General features: G+C 39.5%; 1 protein-coding gene across 1 annotated transcript; it reads left to right on the top strand.

Annotated features, from left to right (window-relative positions):
* Nucleotides 1-9,678: 9,678 nt before the first annotated feature.
* On the top strand, nucleotides 9,679-11,252 carry LOC308244124 (F-box only protein 31-like; the record flags this gene model as incomplete). Its single annotated transcript, XM_080660146.1, is given in 3 exon segments — nucleotides 9,679-9,873; nucleotides 9,876-10,223; nucleotides 10,227-11,252. Coding segments are annotated over 3 exon segments (1,569 nt in total).
* Nucleotides 11,253-17,713: the final 6,461 nt, after the last annotated feature.

Genomic DNA, 17,713 nt, shown 5'->3' on the forward strand with positions numbered 1-17,713 from the left:
AGATCGACAACAATACAATCATAGTAGGGGACTTTAATACACCATTGACATCACTGGATAAATCCTCTAGACAAAAAATCAGCAAAGAAACAGCAATTCTAAATGACTCACTAGATCAAATGAACCTAATTGACATCTTCAGAGCATTTCACCCCAAAGCCACAGAATATACGTTCTTCTCAAATGCACATGGGACATTTTCAAAAATAGACCACATATTGGGTCACAAAGTCTCCCCAAATTCAAAAAGATTGAAATCATATCAAGCATTTTCTCAGACCACAATGGCATAATATTAGAAATAAACTACAATAAAAACATTCCAAAAAATTCAAACACTTGTTGCTGAATAACATGCTATTAAATAATTATTGGGGTATCAATGAGATCAAAAAAGAAATTAAAAACATCCTGGAGACTAATGACAATAAAAACACAACAATGCAAATGCTATGGGAAACAATGAAAGCAGTCCTGAGAGGGAAGTTCATAGCTCTATAGGCCTACTTCAAAAAACAAGAAAAAAAGGGTAATAAATCATCTAACTCAACAACTCAAGAATTAGAAAGAGAGCAACAAAAAAAGTCCACAGTGAGCAGAAGGAAGGAAATAATAAAGATCAGAGCAGAAATAAATGACATAGAGACAAAAAAAAAAAAAAAACAACACCAAAAACAATACAAAAGATCAATGAAACCAAGTGTTGGTTCTTTGAAAGGATAAACAAGATTGATGAACCTCTAGCCAGGTGCACCAAGAAGCAAAGGGAGATGACCCAAATAAACAAAATCAGAAATGAAAGAGGAGAAATAACAAGAATAACAACAGACCCCACAGAAATACAAAGGATTATTAAAAAATACTATGAACAACTCTATTCTAACAAACTAGACAACCTGGAGGAAATTGACACATTTCTAGAAAAATACAACCTTCCAAAACTTACTCAGGAAGATTCTAAAAATTGCAATAGGCTATGGAAGAAATTGAAGCAGTCATCAAAAAGCTTCCAGCAAACAAAAGCCCAGGGCCAGACGGCTTCAAAGGGGAGTTTTACCAAACATTCAAGGAAGAACTAAAACCTATCCTCCTCAGACTATTCCAGAAAATTCAAGAGGAAGGAACACTTCCAAGTTCATTCTATGAAGCCAGCATCACCCTCTTTTACCTCCTTAGTTAAGTTTATTCCTAAGTATCTTAATTTTTTTGGTGCGATGGTAAATGGGATTGCTTTTTTAGTCTCTCTTTTTGAAAGTTCATTATTGGTGTATGGAAATGCCATACATTTCTTGGCATTAATTTTGTGTCCTGCTACCTTGCCGAATTCATTTATTAAGTCTAATAATTTTTTGATGGAGTCTTTAGCATTTTCTATGCACAATATCATGTCATCTGCAAATAAGGACAGTTTTACTTCTTCTTTTCCAATTTGGATGCCTTTTATTTCTTCTTCTTGTCTGATAACACTGGCTAGTACTTCAAGCAGTATGTTGAACAGGAGTGGTGAGAGTGGGCATCCCTGTCTTGTTCCTGTTCTTAGGGGAAATGGTTTTAGTTTTTGCGCACTGAGTATCATGTTGGCTGTGGGTTTGTCATATATGGCTTTTATTATGTTGATGTATGATCCTTCTATTCCCACCTTGCTGAGAGTTTTTGTCAAGAAAGGGTATTGGATTTTGTCAAATGCTTTTTCTGCATCAATTGATATGACTATGTGGTTTTTATCTCTCAATTTGTTTATGTGAGGTATCACGTTTATTGATTTTGTACCATCCTTGCATCCCCGGGATAAATCCTACTTGGTCATGGTGTATGATCTTTCTGATGTACTTCTGGATCCGATTTGCTAGAATTTTGTTGAGGATTTTGGCATCTATGTTCATGAGGGATATTGGCCTGTAATTCTCTTTCATTGTGTTGTCTTTATCTGGTTTTGGTATTAGGGTGATGCTGGCTTCATACAATGAACTTGGAAGTGTTCCTTCCTCTTGAATTTTTTGGATGTTTGGTTCTTCCTTGAATGTTTGGTAAAACTCCCCTGTGAAGTCATCTGGCCCTGGGCTTTTGTTTGCTGGAAGCTTTTTGATGACTGCTTCAATTTCTTCCATAGCTATCGGCCTATTGAGATGTGTAGATTCTTCCGGATTTAGTTTTGGAAGGTTGTATTTTTCTAGGAATATGTCCATTTCCTCCAGGTTGTCAGTTTGTTGGAACAGAATTGTTCATAGTATTCTTAACAATCTTTTTTATTTCTGTGGTGTCTGTTGTTTTTCTCTTTCATTTCTGAATTTGTTTATTTGGGTCCTTTCTCTTTGCTTCTTGGTGCACCTGGCTAGAGGTTCATCAATCTTGTTTATCCTTTCAAAGAATTAGCTCTTGGTTTTGTTGATCTTTTGTATTGTGTTTTTGGTCTCTATGTCGTTTATCTCCGCTCTGATCTTTATTATTTCCTTCCTCCTGCTTACACTGGGCTTTTCTTGTTGCTCTTTTTCTAACTCTGAGTTGTAGGGTTAGGTGATTTATTACCATAGTTTCTTTTTTTTTGCATTAGGCTTGTAGAGCTATGAACTTCCCTCTCAAGACTGCTTTCGCTGTGTCCATAGATTTTGGATTGTTGTGTTTTTATTGTCATTTTTTGCCATGATGTTTTTTATTTCTTCTTTGATCTCTCTGGTAACCCAGCCATTGTTTAATAGCATGCTATTTAGTCTCCAGATATTTGATTTTTTGGATTGTTTTTATTGTAGTTGATTTCCAGTTTTATGCCACTGTGATCTGAGAAGATGCTTGATATGATTTCTATCTTCTTGAATTTGAAGAGACTTTGCCTGTGACCCAATATTTAGTCTATCTTTGAAAATGACCCATGTGCACTTGAGAAGACTGTATATTCTGTGGCTTTGGGGTGAAATGTTCTGAAGATGTCAATTAATTCCATCTGATCTAGACAGTCAGTTAGGATTGATGTTTCTTTGCTGATTTTTTTGTTTATAGGATTTGTCCAATGGTGATAGTGGGGAATTAAGGTCCCCTACTATGATTGTATTGCTGTCAATCTCTCCCTTGATATCCTCCAGAACTTTTTTTTATGTATTTGGTTGCTCCTGTATTGGGTGTATATATGTTTACCAGAGTTATTTCTTCTTGCTGGATTGCTCCCTTTAGTATTATTAAGTGGCCTTCCTTATCTCTTTTTATGTCCTTCACTTTGAGATATAATTTGTCAGATGTAAGTATTGCTACCCCAGCATATTTTACATTTTCTTTCACCTGAAAAACATTTTTCCAAACCTTCACTATCAGTCTGTGTGCATCTTTTTTTCTGAGGTGGGTTTGCTGTAGACTTCAGATGTATGGGTCATGTTCTCTTATCCACTCAGTTACCCAATGGCTTTTGATTGGAGCATTTAATCCATTTACATTTAAAGTTATTATTAATAGGTAGTTGTTTGTCACCATTTTTATTCTTTACCCTTGTGTTCCTTCATTGCTTTCTATTTCTTCTTTTTACAGAAGAGCCTTTAGCATTTCTTGCATTGCTGCTTTGGTGGTAATAAACTCCCTTAGTCCTTTTTTGTCTGTGAAGCTCCTGATTTCACCTTCAATTTTGATTGATAGCCTTGCTGGGTATAGTATTCTTGGATTCAGGCTCTTTCTTTGCATGACTTTGTATATTTCATTCCCTTCCCTTCTGGCCTGATGTGTTTCTGTTGAGAAATCAGTCACTAGTCTGATGAGGGATCCTTTGTAGGTAACTTTCTGTCTCTCTCTGGCCGCTTTTAAGATTCTTACTTTGTCGTTGGTGTTTGCCAATTTAATTATAATGTGCCTTGGCCTCAGTCTTTCGGGGTTCATTTTGTTTGGGACTCTGTGAGCTTCTTGGGTTTGTGTGAGTTTTTTCTTCCTTATATCAGGGATGTTTTCTGTCATTATTTCTTCAAACAGGTTTTCTATTCCATGCTCGGTTTCCTCTCCTTCTGGCACCCCCATTATGTGGACGTTGTTTCGTTTTGTGTTGTCCCAAAGTTTCCTTAGGCTCTCCTCCTGCTTTTTAATTTTTTTTTAGAAGCTGCTCTGCTTTTTCCTACCTTGTCTTCTAGCTCACTGATGCGGTGCTCTGCTTCTTCTAGTCTACTGTTGATGCTTTCTATTGAGTTCTTTATAACAGCGATGCCATTTTTCATTTCTTCTTGGTTCTTCTTTATTTCCTTTGGTTCTTACACATATTGTTGAATTTATCTTTCATTCTTTTCAGTCATGTTATGACCATTTCTCTGAATTCTTTCTCTGACAGGTTGCTTGCCTCCTTTTCGTTTACTTACTTTTCTGGTGATTCCTTGTTTTCTTTCATATGTGGGCTGTTTCTTTGTCTCCCCATGATATCTCATCTCCAGGTGTCTGGTTATGTAGTTCTCTCTCTCCTTTTGCTATGCAAAATCTGACCTTTCCGTAGGAGGGTGAAGAGCTCCTCTGAATACGTGTGATCACACTGCTTGGGACCAGTTTTCCTGGGTTCACAGCTGTTCCCTGGGTATTGTTGTTGTACATCTGTATGAAAGTGTTTAAAACACTCAGAACTCAAATGATACACCTGGTAAAATTTTTGGAATGTGTTTCAAACAATAGGAATACTTGTTCATAGAGCCTTAATATCTCTAAGGCAGTGTTTAATCACTGGGAAATCATGTTCAAAGAGCTGTGAACTAAGTTGGATACTGATTACATTTATAATTTTGTTTCAAGGAGTTGGAGTTTTTAGAAGAAATTTTGTTAAACCCAGCAGATTTCATATTCATAGAGATCAGATAACTGTATGAAAGTGCTTAAAACTCAGAACTCACAATGATAGACCAGGGAAATATTTAGGAATGTGCTTGAAACACAAGGAATACATGTTCATAGAGCCTTAATATCTGTAGGGCAGTCTTTAATCACTGGGAAATCGTGTTCAAAGAGTTGGAAACTGAATTGGATTCTGGTTACATCTATAATTCAGACTCAATGAGTTGGCATTTTTGGAAGAAAGTTTGTTAAACACTTAAAAATTCATTTTCATAGGGATCAGATACCTGTGTGAAAATGTATAAAACTGATCTCAGATCTCAAAATGAGAGACCAGGGAAATGTTTAGGAATGTGTTGGAAACATTAGGAATACATGTTTGTAGAAACTTAATATATTAACGGAAGTGTTGAAACAATGGGAAATCATATTTAAAGAGCTGAGAAGAGAGTTGGATACTGGTTATATTTATAATTCTGTCTCAATGAGTTGGCGTTTTTGGAAGAAAGTTGGTTAAACATTTAAAAATTCATTTTCATAGGGGTCAGGTACCTGTGTGAAAATGTTTAAAACTCTCAGATCTCAAAATGACAGACCAAGGAAATGTTTTGGAATTAGCTTGAAACACTAGGAATACATGTTTGTAGAAACTTAATATATTAACTGCAGTGTTGAAACAATGGGAAATCATATTCAAAGAGCTGAGAACTGACTTGGATACCAGTTAAATTTATAATTCTGTTCAATGAGTTGGCGTTTTTGGAAGAAAGTTGGTTAAACCCTTCAGAATTCATGTTCACAGAGCTCAGATAATTGTAGGAAAGTGTTTAAAACTCCAGAACTCACAATAATAGACCATGGAAATGTTTAGGAATGTGCTTAAAACACAAGGAATACATGTTCATAGAGCTTTAACATCTGTAGGGCAGTCTTTAATCACTGGGAAATCGCGTTCAAAGAGCTGAGAACTGACTTGGATACTGGTTACATTTATAATTCACTCTCACTGAGTTGGCATTTTGGGAAAAAAGTTGGTTAAACACTTAGAAATGAATTTTCATAAGGCTCAGATACCTGTATGGAAATGTTAGAACTCTCAGATTTCAAAATGACAGACCAGGGAAATGTTTAGGAATGTGTTTGAAACACTTGAAATACGTTTGTAGAACCTTTATATCTCTAGTGCAGTGTTGAAATACTGAGAATTTGTATTCAAAGAGCTGTGAAAGGTAGGATAGTGTTTAAAATAGTAATAATTCACGTTTAAAGAGCTGCTATGTATGTAAAAACACTGTTTAAACACTTGCAATTCACAATGAAGGTGCTTGAAACACTGGACAAAACTGAATGAAACACTGAGAATTCACAGTGATAGACTAGGGAAATATTTAGGAATGTGCTTGAAACACTAGGAATACATGTTTGTAGAAATTTAATATCTCTAGGGCAGTGTTGAAAATATGAGAAATAGTATTCAAAGAGCTGAGAACTGAGTTGGATACTGGTTAAATTTATAATTCTGTCTCAATGAGTTGGTGTTTTTGGAAGAAAGTTGGTTAAACCCTTCAGAATTCATGTTCATAGAGCTCAGATAACTGTAGGAAAGTGTTTAAAACTCTAAAACTCACAATAATGGACTATGGAAATGTTCAGGAATGTGCTTAAAACACTAGGAATACAAGTTCACAAAAACTTGATATCTCTAGGGCAGTGTTTAATCACTGGGAAATTGTGTTCAAAGAGCTGAGAACTGACTTGGATACTGGTTACATTTATAATTCAGTCTCGATGAGTTGGCGTTTTGGGAAGAAAGTTGGTTAAATAGTTAAAAATTCATTTTTATAGGGCTGAGATACCTGTATGAAAATGTTAAAACTCTCAGATTTTAAAATGACAGACCACAGAAATATTTAGGAATGTGTCTGAAACACATGGAATATGTTTGTAGAACCTTAATATCTCTAGTGTAGTGTTGAAATACTGAGAATTTGTATTCAAAGAGGTGTGAAAAGTAGGATAGTGTTTAAAATAGTAATAATTCACATTTAAAGAGCTGCTATATATATGTGAAAACGCTGTTTAAACACTTGTAATTCCAAAGAATGTGCTTGAAACACTGGACAAAAGTGAATCAAACACTGAGAATTCACAATGATAGACTAGGGAAATATTTAGGAATGTGCTTGAAACACTAGGAATATATGTTCATAGAGCCTTGATATCTGTAGGGCAGTGTTTAATAACTGGAAATTCGTGTTCAAAGAGCTGAAAATGTAGTTGGATACTGGTTACATGGATAATTCAGTCTCTATGAGTTAGCGTTTTTGGAAGAAAGTTGGTTAAACACTTCAAATATATTTTCATAAGGCTCAGATACCTGTATGAAAATATTTAAACTCTCACCTCTCAAAATGACAGACCTGGGAAATGTTTAGGAATGTGCTTGAAACACTAGGAATACATATTCAGAGAGCATTAATACCTGTAGGACAGTGTTTAATCACGGAGAATGTGTTCAAAGAGCTGTTTACTGAGTAGTATAGTGTTTCCATTTACCTCATGAGTTGGCGTTTTTGGAAGAAAGTTGTTTAAATACTTAAGAATTCATGTTCATAGAGGTCAGATACCTGTATGAAAATGTTTAAAACTTTCAGACCTCAAAATGAAAGACCAGAGAAATGTTTAGAACTGTGCTTGAAACACTAGGAATACATGGTCGTAGAACCTTAATATCTATCAGGCAGTGTTTAATCATTGGGAAATCGTGTTCAAAGAGCTGAGAACTGAGTTGGATACTGGTTACATTTATAATTCAGTCTCAATTAGTTGGTGTTTTGGGAGGAAAGTTGGTTAAATCCCACAGAATTCATATTAATAGAGCTCACTTAATTGTATGAAAATGTTAAAACTCTCAGATCTCAAAATGACACACCAGGGAAATGTTTAGGAATGTGCTTAAAACACCTGGAATACATGTTCATAGAGCCTTGATATCTGTAGGGCAGTGTTTAATCACTGGGAATTCGTGTTCAAAGAGCTGAAAATTTAGTTGGATACTGGTTACATGGATAATTCAGTCTCTATGAGTTAGCGTTTTGGAAGAAAGTAGGTTAAACACTTAAAAATTCATTTTCATAGGGGTCAGATATCTGTATGAATATGTTTAAAACTCAGATCTCAAAATGACAGACCAGGGAAATGTTTAGGAATGTGCTTGAAACACTAGGAATACATGTTTGTAGAAAGTTAATATCTTAAGGGCAGTGTTGAAACAATGGGAAATCATATTGAAAGAGCTGAGAACTGAGTTGGATACTGGTTAAATTAATAATTCTGTCTCAATGAGTTGGTGTTTTTGGAAGAAAGTTGGTTAAACACTTCAAATATATTTTCATAAGGCTCAGATACCTGTATGAAAATATTTAAACTCTCACCTCTCAAAATGACAGACCTGGGAAATGTTTAGGACTGTGATTGAAACACTAGGAATACATATTCAGAGAGCATTAATACCTGTAGGACAGTGTTTAATCACGGAGAATGTGTTCAAAGAGCTATTTACCGAGTAGTATAGTGTTTCCATTTACCTCATGAGTTGGCGTTTTTGGAAGAAAGTTGTTTAAATACTTAAGAATTCATGTTCATAGAGGTCAGATACCTGTGTGAAAATGTTTAAAACTCTCAGATCTCAAAATGAAAGACAAGGGAAATGGTTAGAAATGTGCTTGAAACACTAGGAATACATGTTCATAGAAACTTAATATCTCCAGGGTAGTGTTTAATCCCTGAAAAATCATGTTTAAAGAGCTTAGAAGAGAGTTGGATACTGGTTACATTTATAATTCAGTCTCAATTAGTTGGTGTTTTGGGAGGAAAGTTGGTTAAATTCCACAGAATTCATATTAATAGAGCTCACTTAATTGTATGAAAATGTTAAAACTCTCAGATCTCAAAATGACACACCAGGGAAATGTTTAGGAATGTGCTTGAAACACTAGGAATAGATGTTTGTAGAAACTTAGTATCTTAAGGGCAGTGTTGAAACAATGGGAAATCGTGTTCAAAGAGCTGAGAACTGACTTGGATACTGGTTACATTTATAATTCTGTCTCAATGAGTTGGTGTTTTTGGAAGAAAGTTGGTTAAACACTTCAGATATATTTTCATAAGGCTCATATACCTGCCGGAAACCTATCATTGTCCCACTAATAGAAAGATGTGGACAGGAAACCGGGAAGGCTGGTCAACAACCTTAATTGTTTTAATCACTCACTGTTTAGTTGAAACATTGTTAGCTGAAGCAGCCTCCACCTCTGTTTCTCCTATGTAAATTTCTGTTATTGGAATTTCCTGCCTAAAGGTTATGGGCATATCCCATAGTCTCAATAAAAGGGATTGCAAGGCCAGAGCAAAGGGTAGTCTTCCCACTAGAGGTGGACTCCCGCCTGGCCCCCAATACTCCCAAGTTAATACTTTTCCAAGTCTCTTTTCATTTGTGTGCGGCCTTCTCCAGAACCCGAACCCTGAACCGGAACCCTGAACCACGCGGGACGTGAAAGGGGTTCCCACATCTGGCGCCTGAACGTGGGACTTCTGGAGGAGATGATATTTTTAGACTAAGAGCAAAGGAAAGGAAAAAATACACCAAGGAAAGGTGTGGAAAAAATTCACCAAGAAAAAGGTGAGGGAGGTTCACCGCATGCAAAGCCCACGGACTAACTGCAGAGTCACCATCTGTAAGTAGGGTGGGAACGTCTTTTTCAGCCAGGCTAATGGGGAAGAATTAGGTTATAAAATAATATGGTTTCTTATTCAAATTAAAATCTTAATTGGTATTTGGAATTTAAAATCTGTAATAAGAAATGAAACTCCAGGTTGGCTGTTACTCGGACAGGCATGGAGAAGGAGTGCGCTTGCCTCTGTGGCATAGGCCTTTTGCGGGGATGCCGGTGTCTCTGGCAGCGCTGGAGCCCAGCTGAGACTGCGGCAGCCGACAGCAAGCCAGCCCTGGCCCTGGTCCTGGCCCCAGAAGAGGAACATGTCGAGGAGGACGCCACAGCATGGCACTGTGCGGGGAATGGAGGGATCGCGAGCCAATGTCGCCCACGCGACCCCCGCGCTGCTCGCTGCAGGACCTGCCTTCCGAACTGCTGATGGAGACCTTTGCCTCAATCCCTGGCACCGACCTGCCCAGCCTGGCCCAGGTCTGCACCAAATTCCACCATATCCTGCGCACTGACAGCATCTGGAGACGGCGCTGCCAGGAGGAGTATGGCATTTGTGTAAACTTGCAGAACCTGGAGATGATGAGTATGTCTTGTCGGGAAGTCTATGCGAAACTGCTCCACCCATGCAGACACATTTTGGGATTGTGGCAGCCAGATAATGGGCTCTATGGAGGACTGCTGAATGTAGTGGTGGACGGCTTACACATTATTGGTTAGATGTACCTGCCTCCCCATGACCCCCATATGGATGACCCAATGCAATTCAGGCCCGCGTTTAGAATTCGCCTGACAGAGAGGAAATCGACCACGGTGGAGTGCATGTACGGCCGCAGAGGGCCCCACAGCTGCCACATGCAGATTCAGAAGGACAGGTTCTCCACCAAGTGCAATCAGTTGGACTACCACGGGATATCTGGTTGGAGCCGAGAGGATTTAGGAACGTGGCTGAGGAAAGAATGGGAGCAGACGCTGGAGGACATTTTCCAGGAGGACAGGCTGCAGTTCATCCTGATGAAGTTCATCTACCAGCGGTATGACAACTGCCTGACCTACCGTCGCATCCACCTTCCGCCGAGCCACCCGGAAGACCTCATCAGGCCAGGCCTCTTCAAAGGCACCCATGATGCCCACGGCCTAGAGATTGCCATGCTCAGCTTCCATGGGAAGCATGCCAGGGTCACGAAGATCACGGGTGACCTCAAGGTCCCTGCCAGGCAGCAGCTGATAAAGATCGACCTCATGCACCACATCCAGCTGCCCGATGTTGAGATCTTCCGCAACTTCAACGAGCTCTCTCGCATCGTCCAGGAGGTTCATGAGCAGGTTATTCAGGAGCAGCAGCAGCAGCAGCAGCAAGAAGACAGGACTGAGGACGGCGAGGGCCTTGGCTGGCAGAGCCCTGACCAGCCCAGTGTCAGGGAGTCCGGGGCTGCAGCTTTGGAGGAGCAGCCTGTCCAGTTTGTTCTGCCTGCGGGCGTGAGATCAAGTAACCAGAACTACCCCCGAACCTGCAGGATGTGTTTCTATGGCATGGGCATTGTTGCCATCTATGGCTTTGCCAACCCCCGGCGCATCCCTGGAGTCTTCATCCTGTTTGATGAGGACCACTTCGGGTTCATCTGGTTGGAGCTGAAATGCTTCAGCCTGTACAGCAGAGCCCCGGTCAACTTCCAGAATGCGGAGGCACCATCCCCACAGGCCTTCCAGGAGATGCTCCAAGAACATTCAGTACTGATCCCCTGACGGCCCCTCCCTTGCCCAGGGGCAGACAGCAGGAGGAAGCAGCTTCAGAGGAAGAGCAGCTTGCATGTATTTTGGAGATACGACCTTGTGACCAGATTACCCACTTTCTTGGTTTTTTTGTTTATTTGTTTAATCCTCACCCAGGGATATTTTTCCATTGATTTTTAGAGAGTGAAAGACAGAATTATCGATGTGAGAGAAACACATTGATTGGTTGCTTACTGCAAGTGTCCTGACGGGGCTGGGTAAGAGCCTGCAAACTGAGGTAGAATCTAACCCTATTAGACCTTTCAGTCCCCGAGCCCAAGCTCTATCCACTGAGCCAAACCAGCTAGGGCTGAGCATGTCTGTTTAAAAAGAAAGAAAAAGGAAAGATCCTAAAATTAGATAGTGGTAATTGTTAGATTGTACAACTCTAAATATAATAAAAACCACTGAATTGTACATTTTAAAGGGTGGAGTTTATAGTATGTGAATTATATCTCAGTAAAGCTGTTATTAAGTAAATGAATGAATGAATGAAGTGCTTGTACAGACTAGTCCATTTGGCTCAGTGGATAGAGCCTCGGCCTGTGAAATGAAGCGTCCAGGGTTCCATTCTGGTCTAGGGCACGTACTGAGGTTGCAGGCTCAATTCCTGGCCCTGTTTGGGGTGGGTGTGGTTGGCAACCAATCAATCAATGTGTCTCACATTGATGTTTCTATTTGTCTCCCTCCCTTCCACTCTCTGAAAAATCAATGAAAAAATGTCCTTGGGTGAGGATTAACAACAAAAAATAAAGTGCTTGTACCATTTTATACTCCCACCATTAGTGTTTAAGGGCTTCTATTGTTCCACATTATTGCTGTAATATTGTAACATTTTATATTATTAAACTTTAAAACCACTGGTGGCTGTAGAAAAAAGAAAAGAAAAGAAATGAAACTCCACTGCTGAAACCGCCTCTGGTGCGGAGAAATTCAAAGGTGGCAGGGGAGGGCAAGGCTATCCGCTCTCCCGCAATGAGATTATTTAAGGTTTCGTTTAAAAATTACAAAAGAACTCGCAGGGAAATGCAAATCTTGGCCAAATTGGGTGCTAGTTATTACTTCGGAAAGCGAAAAAGAAAGAAAAAAATTTAAGATCTGTCTATCTTTTAAGCATGAAAAGAAATTCGGCCAGATCTGTTGCTGAAACTTCCCCCGAAGCAAGCAGGATGTTGTTATTAATCTAGGAACTGCTAAATGTTTGACTTGCCAGCTTTAAAAGTTCAAAGTGCAAATTAAATTGGAAGAAATTATATAGCTGTGGTAATTAAATGTCTAAAGTATAAGAACTTTTTCAAGAATATTCTAGAAAAGGCCGATAAATATAACGAGACCCTCGAAGATATGAAAAAGGACCAACTAGAAATTAAACATACACTGACTAAAATAAAAAATATTATACAGAGACCCAACGACAGACTAGAGGAACACAAGAATCAAGTCAAAGAATTGAAATACAAAGAAGCAAAAAACACTCAACCGAAAAAGCAAAAAGAAAAAAAAATCCAAAAAGTTGAAGATAGTGTAAGAAGCCTCTGGGACAACTTCAAGCGTGCCAACATCCGAATTATGGGGGTGCCAGAAGAGAGAGAGCAAGATACTGAAAACCTATTTGAAGAAATAATGACCGAAAACTTCCCCCACCTGGTGAAAGAAATAGACTTACAAGTCCAGGAAGCACACAGAACCCCAAACAAAAGGAATCCAAAGAGGATCACACCAAGACACATCATAATTAAAATGCCAAGAGCAAAAGACAAAGAATCTTAAAAGCAGCAAGAGAAAAACAGTTAATTACCTACAAGGGAGCACCCGTACGATTGTCAGCTGATTCTCAACAGAAACTATGCAGGCCAGACGGGAGTGGCAAGAAATTTTCAAAGTGATGAATAGCAAGAACCTACAACCAAGATTACTCTACCCAGCAAAGCTATCATTCAGAATTGAAGGGCAGATAAAGAGCTTCACAGATAAGAAAAAGCTAAAGGAGTTCATCACCACCAAACCAGTATTATATGAAATGCTGAAAGGTATTCTTAAAGAAGAGGAAGAAGAAAAAAGTAAAGATAAAAATTATGAACAACAAATACATATCTATCAACAAGTGAACCTAAAAATCAAGTGAATTAAAAACCTGAGGAACAGAATAAACTGGTGAATATAATAGAATCAGGGGCATAGAAAGGGAGTGGACTGATAATTCTCAGGGGGAAAGGGGTATGGGGGGTTCAGGAAGAGACTGGACAAAAATCATACACCTATGGATGAGGACAGTGTGGGGGAGGTAAGAGCAGAAGGTGGGGTGGGAACCGGGTGGAGGGGAGCTATGGGGGGAAAAAGGAGAAACAATTGTAATAATCTGAATAAAGATTTATTTTTTAAAAAATAAATAAAGTATAAGAACTTATTTTTGAGAAAAAAAATGTGTTTTCTCTGAAAATGATTAGGAATTAAAAATAAATTGTTTATTGGTCTAATTAAAAAAGAGGATTAATTATGTGATCCCAACCAAAATTTTTCTATGCAAAAACTAGTTTAAAATCTAATTGGTATCTTAAAATAACTCTAAAAAGTATTATAATCTTTAAATCATATATGGATATATATATATATTTGATCGTATTTTTCTATGTTAAAATTTCAAGGCTTTAACAGAGATGATTCTTGGAAAGCTCCAAGGGCCCGGAGTAATACAGGAAATTTGTTCTCTCTTCTTAAAGGAAATATTTTTGAAATTTAACCGATTGATACTTGAAATCGCATGGAAAGCTTTATCAAATAAAAATTAATAACTATATTTTACTTTTAGATATTATAAAGGTTTTGGCCTTTAAAGTAGGGGACTATTCACTACTTGCTCCTGTGAGAGGTGCAAAAAATGTAACTAGACCTTGTCTATACAAAGAAAAATTGACAGCCAGTTTGAAATTGAATTGCCATGGCCTAGAGCAAAGAATATCCTTACATGATATTACTCTACAATGTCATTTTAATTTTTGGTATTTTATAACATCATATTGAACAATTATCCCAAACAAACTTACAAACTAATTCTTTGTATGTTAGGCAGCAATTTAAAAGGACATGAAAGGATTTAATCCCTTCCAGAAAGGAATTGAGGTCTCCCTGGGAAGGCACTTGAGCATTCTATACTGGCCTTTTTGCCAAGAGGGACCCTCCCACAGCTGTTGCCTGACCTTTCTGTTTATGCTGAGGTTAAAAGCCTCGTGATGGCTGGTACCATGGATCTGTCTCAGGCCCAATGGCGTGAGCTGGGTCCTCTCTGGAGAAGAAACCTGGGTTTCCCAAGATATGTGATCAGTGCCCGGGCCCTGCCAGCAGGCAAGGGGATCCCAAGTCAGGTGCTGGGCGTGGAGGCCACGGGGGCATAGGCTACCAAGGAGACAGAACTGAACCTCACATCACCCTGCTTGGCCCTGGAGGATGGCTGGTTAGCCAGAGACAGGTAAGATTCCTCAAGGAAGGAACAACCTAAGACAGGCACAGTCGCAGAGGGGCCATCAGGAGAGAACTTGGGGATCAACACAGGTGGGGCACAGACCCTCACCCCCCCCAACCTTGCAGGGGCCTGAACCCTCGCCCCTTCTGAGGGAGGTCTCCTGCCCCCATGGCTGCTTCATGCTTCCCACACCCACTCAGATCAGGACCCAGGTAACAGAGCCCAGCTCAGATCGTGACCCAGACAGAGACTTGGCAAACAGCAGTTGCCCTATATCTAAATCCAGCCTAGCACCAGGAATGCTCAGGGCCTACTCAAGAATGCAAATAATCCTTTCCACTAATATTTACAGGGTAAACTAAGATTGTTAGAGTATTAAATTTGACAGTAAAATAGTAGTCAAGTTTTCAGATTAATTTAAATTGGCTAATTGAAATAAGTGAATATTCAAGAAAATTTAATTGTACTGGACAAAAAGCTGTTCCTAATCTATTAACTAAAATTTCTATTGGTAGTTTCTCTCATGGTAAATTTGCTTAACATGCAAAGAACCTAAAGCAGTCATATTTTTGTGCAAAAAATTAAAATTTAAAGTTATCAAGACTGCATTATAAAATTTCCAAAAGCCTCCATTAATCAAAAAAAGGGGGATAGTGGAAAAATAGCATGTAAGGAAAAATATTCTGTAAGTAAATTACATCTAGAAAATTTTTACTTTAAAAAAATTTTAATTTTCATTTGTAATGCTAACAGCAAGACACCAATGAGAAACATACATGGTGTCAAAATAGGCCAAAGGAAAATCATTTGGGCAAAAAATAAAAAGGATCCCAAATCAATTATATAGAAAAGATTCCTTTATTAACTTTTGGTCGAGAATATGTTTGTATATTTTCAGAAAACAACTCCAAGACCATGTGGATTCCTGCAACAGAGAGGAATTGTGACAGGTCTGCTCCAACCATGAAGACAAGAGGAGAAACAGTCTAGAGATGGAAGACGCTAGCAGTCAGCAGCTGTGTTTCGCTGCAGGTTGCCTAGGACCAAACCAGAGAGGGTCGGACCTGCATTGCCACCATCCAGATATCATTGCTGACGTATACACATAAGGAACTGTTTGACACTGAAACAGACTCAGAACTGTTGGACATTGAAACTGGGACTCAAACATTTTTTGTTCTTATGTGTTTATTTCTGGTCTGCAGACGCCAGATTTTTTTTAAGGAAAGAAACGGGGGAGATGCCAGAAACCGATCATTGTCCCACTAATAGAAAGATGTGGCCAGGAAAATGGGGAGGCTGGTCAACAAACTTAAATGTTTTAATCACTCACTGTTTAGTTGAAACATTGTTAGCTGAAGCAGCCTCCACCTCTGTTTCTCCTATGTAAATTTGTTATTGGAATTTCCTACCTAAAGGTTATGGGCATATCCCATAGTCTCAATAAAAGGAATTGCAAGGCCAGAGCAAAGGGTAGTCTTCCCACTAGAGGTGGACTCCCGCCTGGCCCCCAATACTCCCAAGTTAATACTTTTCCAAGTCTCTTTTCATTTGTGTGCGGCCTTCTCCAGAACCCGAACCCTGAACCGGAACCCTGAACCACGCGGGATGTGAAAGGGGTTCCCACATATACCTGTATGAAAATATTTAAAACTCTCAGCTCTGAAAATGACAGACCAGGGAAATGTTTAGGAATGTGATTGAAACACTAGGAATACATATTCATAGAGCATAAATACCTGTAGGGCAATGTTTAATCACGGAGAATGTGTTCAAAGAGCTGTGTACTGAGTAGTGTAGTGTTTACATTTCATCTCAATGAGTTGGCATTTTTGGAAGAAAGTTGTTTAAATACTTAAGAATTCATGTTCACAGCGGTCAGATACCTGTGTGAAAATGTTTAAAACTCTCAGATCTCAAAATGAAAGACAAGGGAAATGGTTAGAAATGTGCTTGAAACACTAGGAATACATGTTCATAGAAACTTAATATCTCTAGGGCAGTGTTTAATCCCTGGGAAATCATGTTCAAAGAGCTGGGAAGATAGTTGGATACTGGTTACATTTATAATTGAGTCTCAATTAGTTGGCGTTTTGGGAGGAACGTTGGTTAAATCCCGCAGTATTCATGTTAATAGAGCTCATTTAATTGTATGAAAATGTTGAGAAACCAAGATGGCGGCATAGGTAAACACTTAAACTGCTGCCTCGCACAACAATTTCAAAATTACAACTAAAAGACAAAACGGACATCATCCAGAACCACAGGAAGGCTGGCTGAGTGGAAATCCTACAACTAGAAGGAAAGAGAAAAGCACACCGAGACTCACAGGAGCTACGGAAGGCAGAGGTACGGAGGTGCGCACGCACATGGGGTGGCCTGGCAACTGAGTACGCAGCTGGCTTTCTCAATCGGGGGGGGGGGGGGGGGGCGGGGAGACAAAAGCTCCCGCCTGCTCTGAACTCCAGTTCCGGGCGAGACTCTGGAGACCCAGACTCATATGGGGAGAAACTGAACTGTCTGGCAGCGGGCAAAACTTGAGGGCGGCTTTCTCTCAGAGGTGCTTGCAGTGATTACCGTGGGACACTGAGACCCAGGGGCCTCTTAGGGCAGGGCTGACGGGAAGCCATCGCTGTTTGCTGCCCTGAGATCCTGCCCCATGAAGCCATTGCTGATTGCTCCATCCTGAGACTCAGCCCCATCCAAGCTGAGCGCAGAGGCTTTTGCATAAGAATGGCCCTTGGTCCTTTGAATTTTAAACTTACCTAACAAACTGCAGCTGAGTCAGTGAGACCCAGAACATCCAAAAGAAGGCCCAAGGCCCCACAGCAGCTTGCATTGCTTCACAGCTGGGCTTCATCTGGGCACCTCCAAAACCCAAAGAGGAATCTGCAGCTCTCTCCATAGCTCCTGCTGGGTGGCCTCAAGCAGAGGCTAAATTAGCACCTCCTTGGAGATCCAAGAGCCAGTGTAC

The sequence above is a fragment of the Plecotus auritus genome, assembly GCF_963455305.1.
Source record: "Plecotus auritus genome assembly, chromosome: 3".
NCBI lineage: Eukaryota > Metazoa > Chordata > Mammalia > Chiroptera > Vespertilionidae > Plecotus > Plecotus auritus.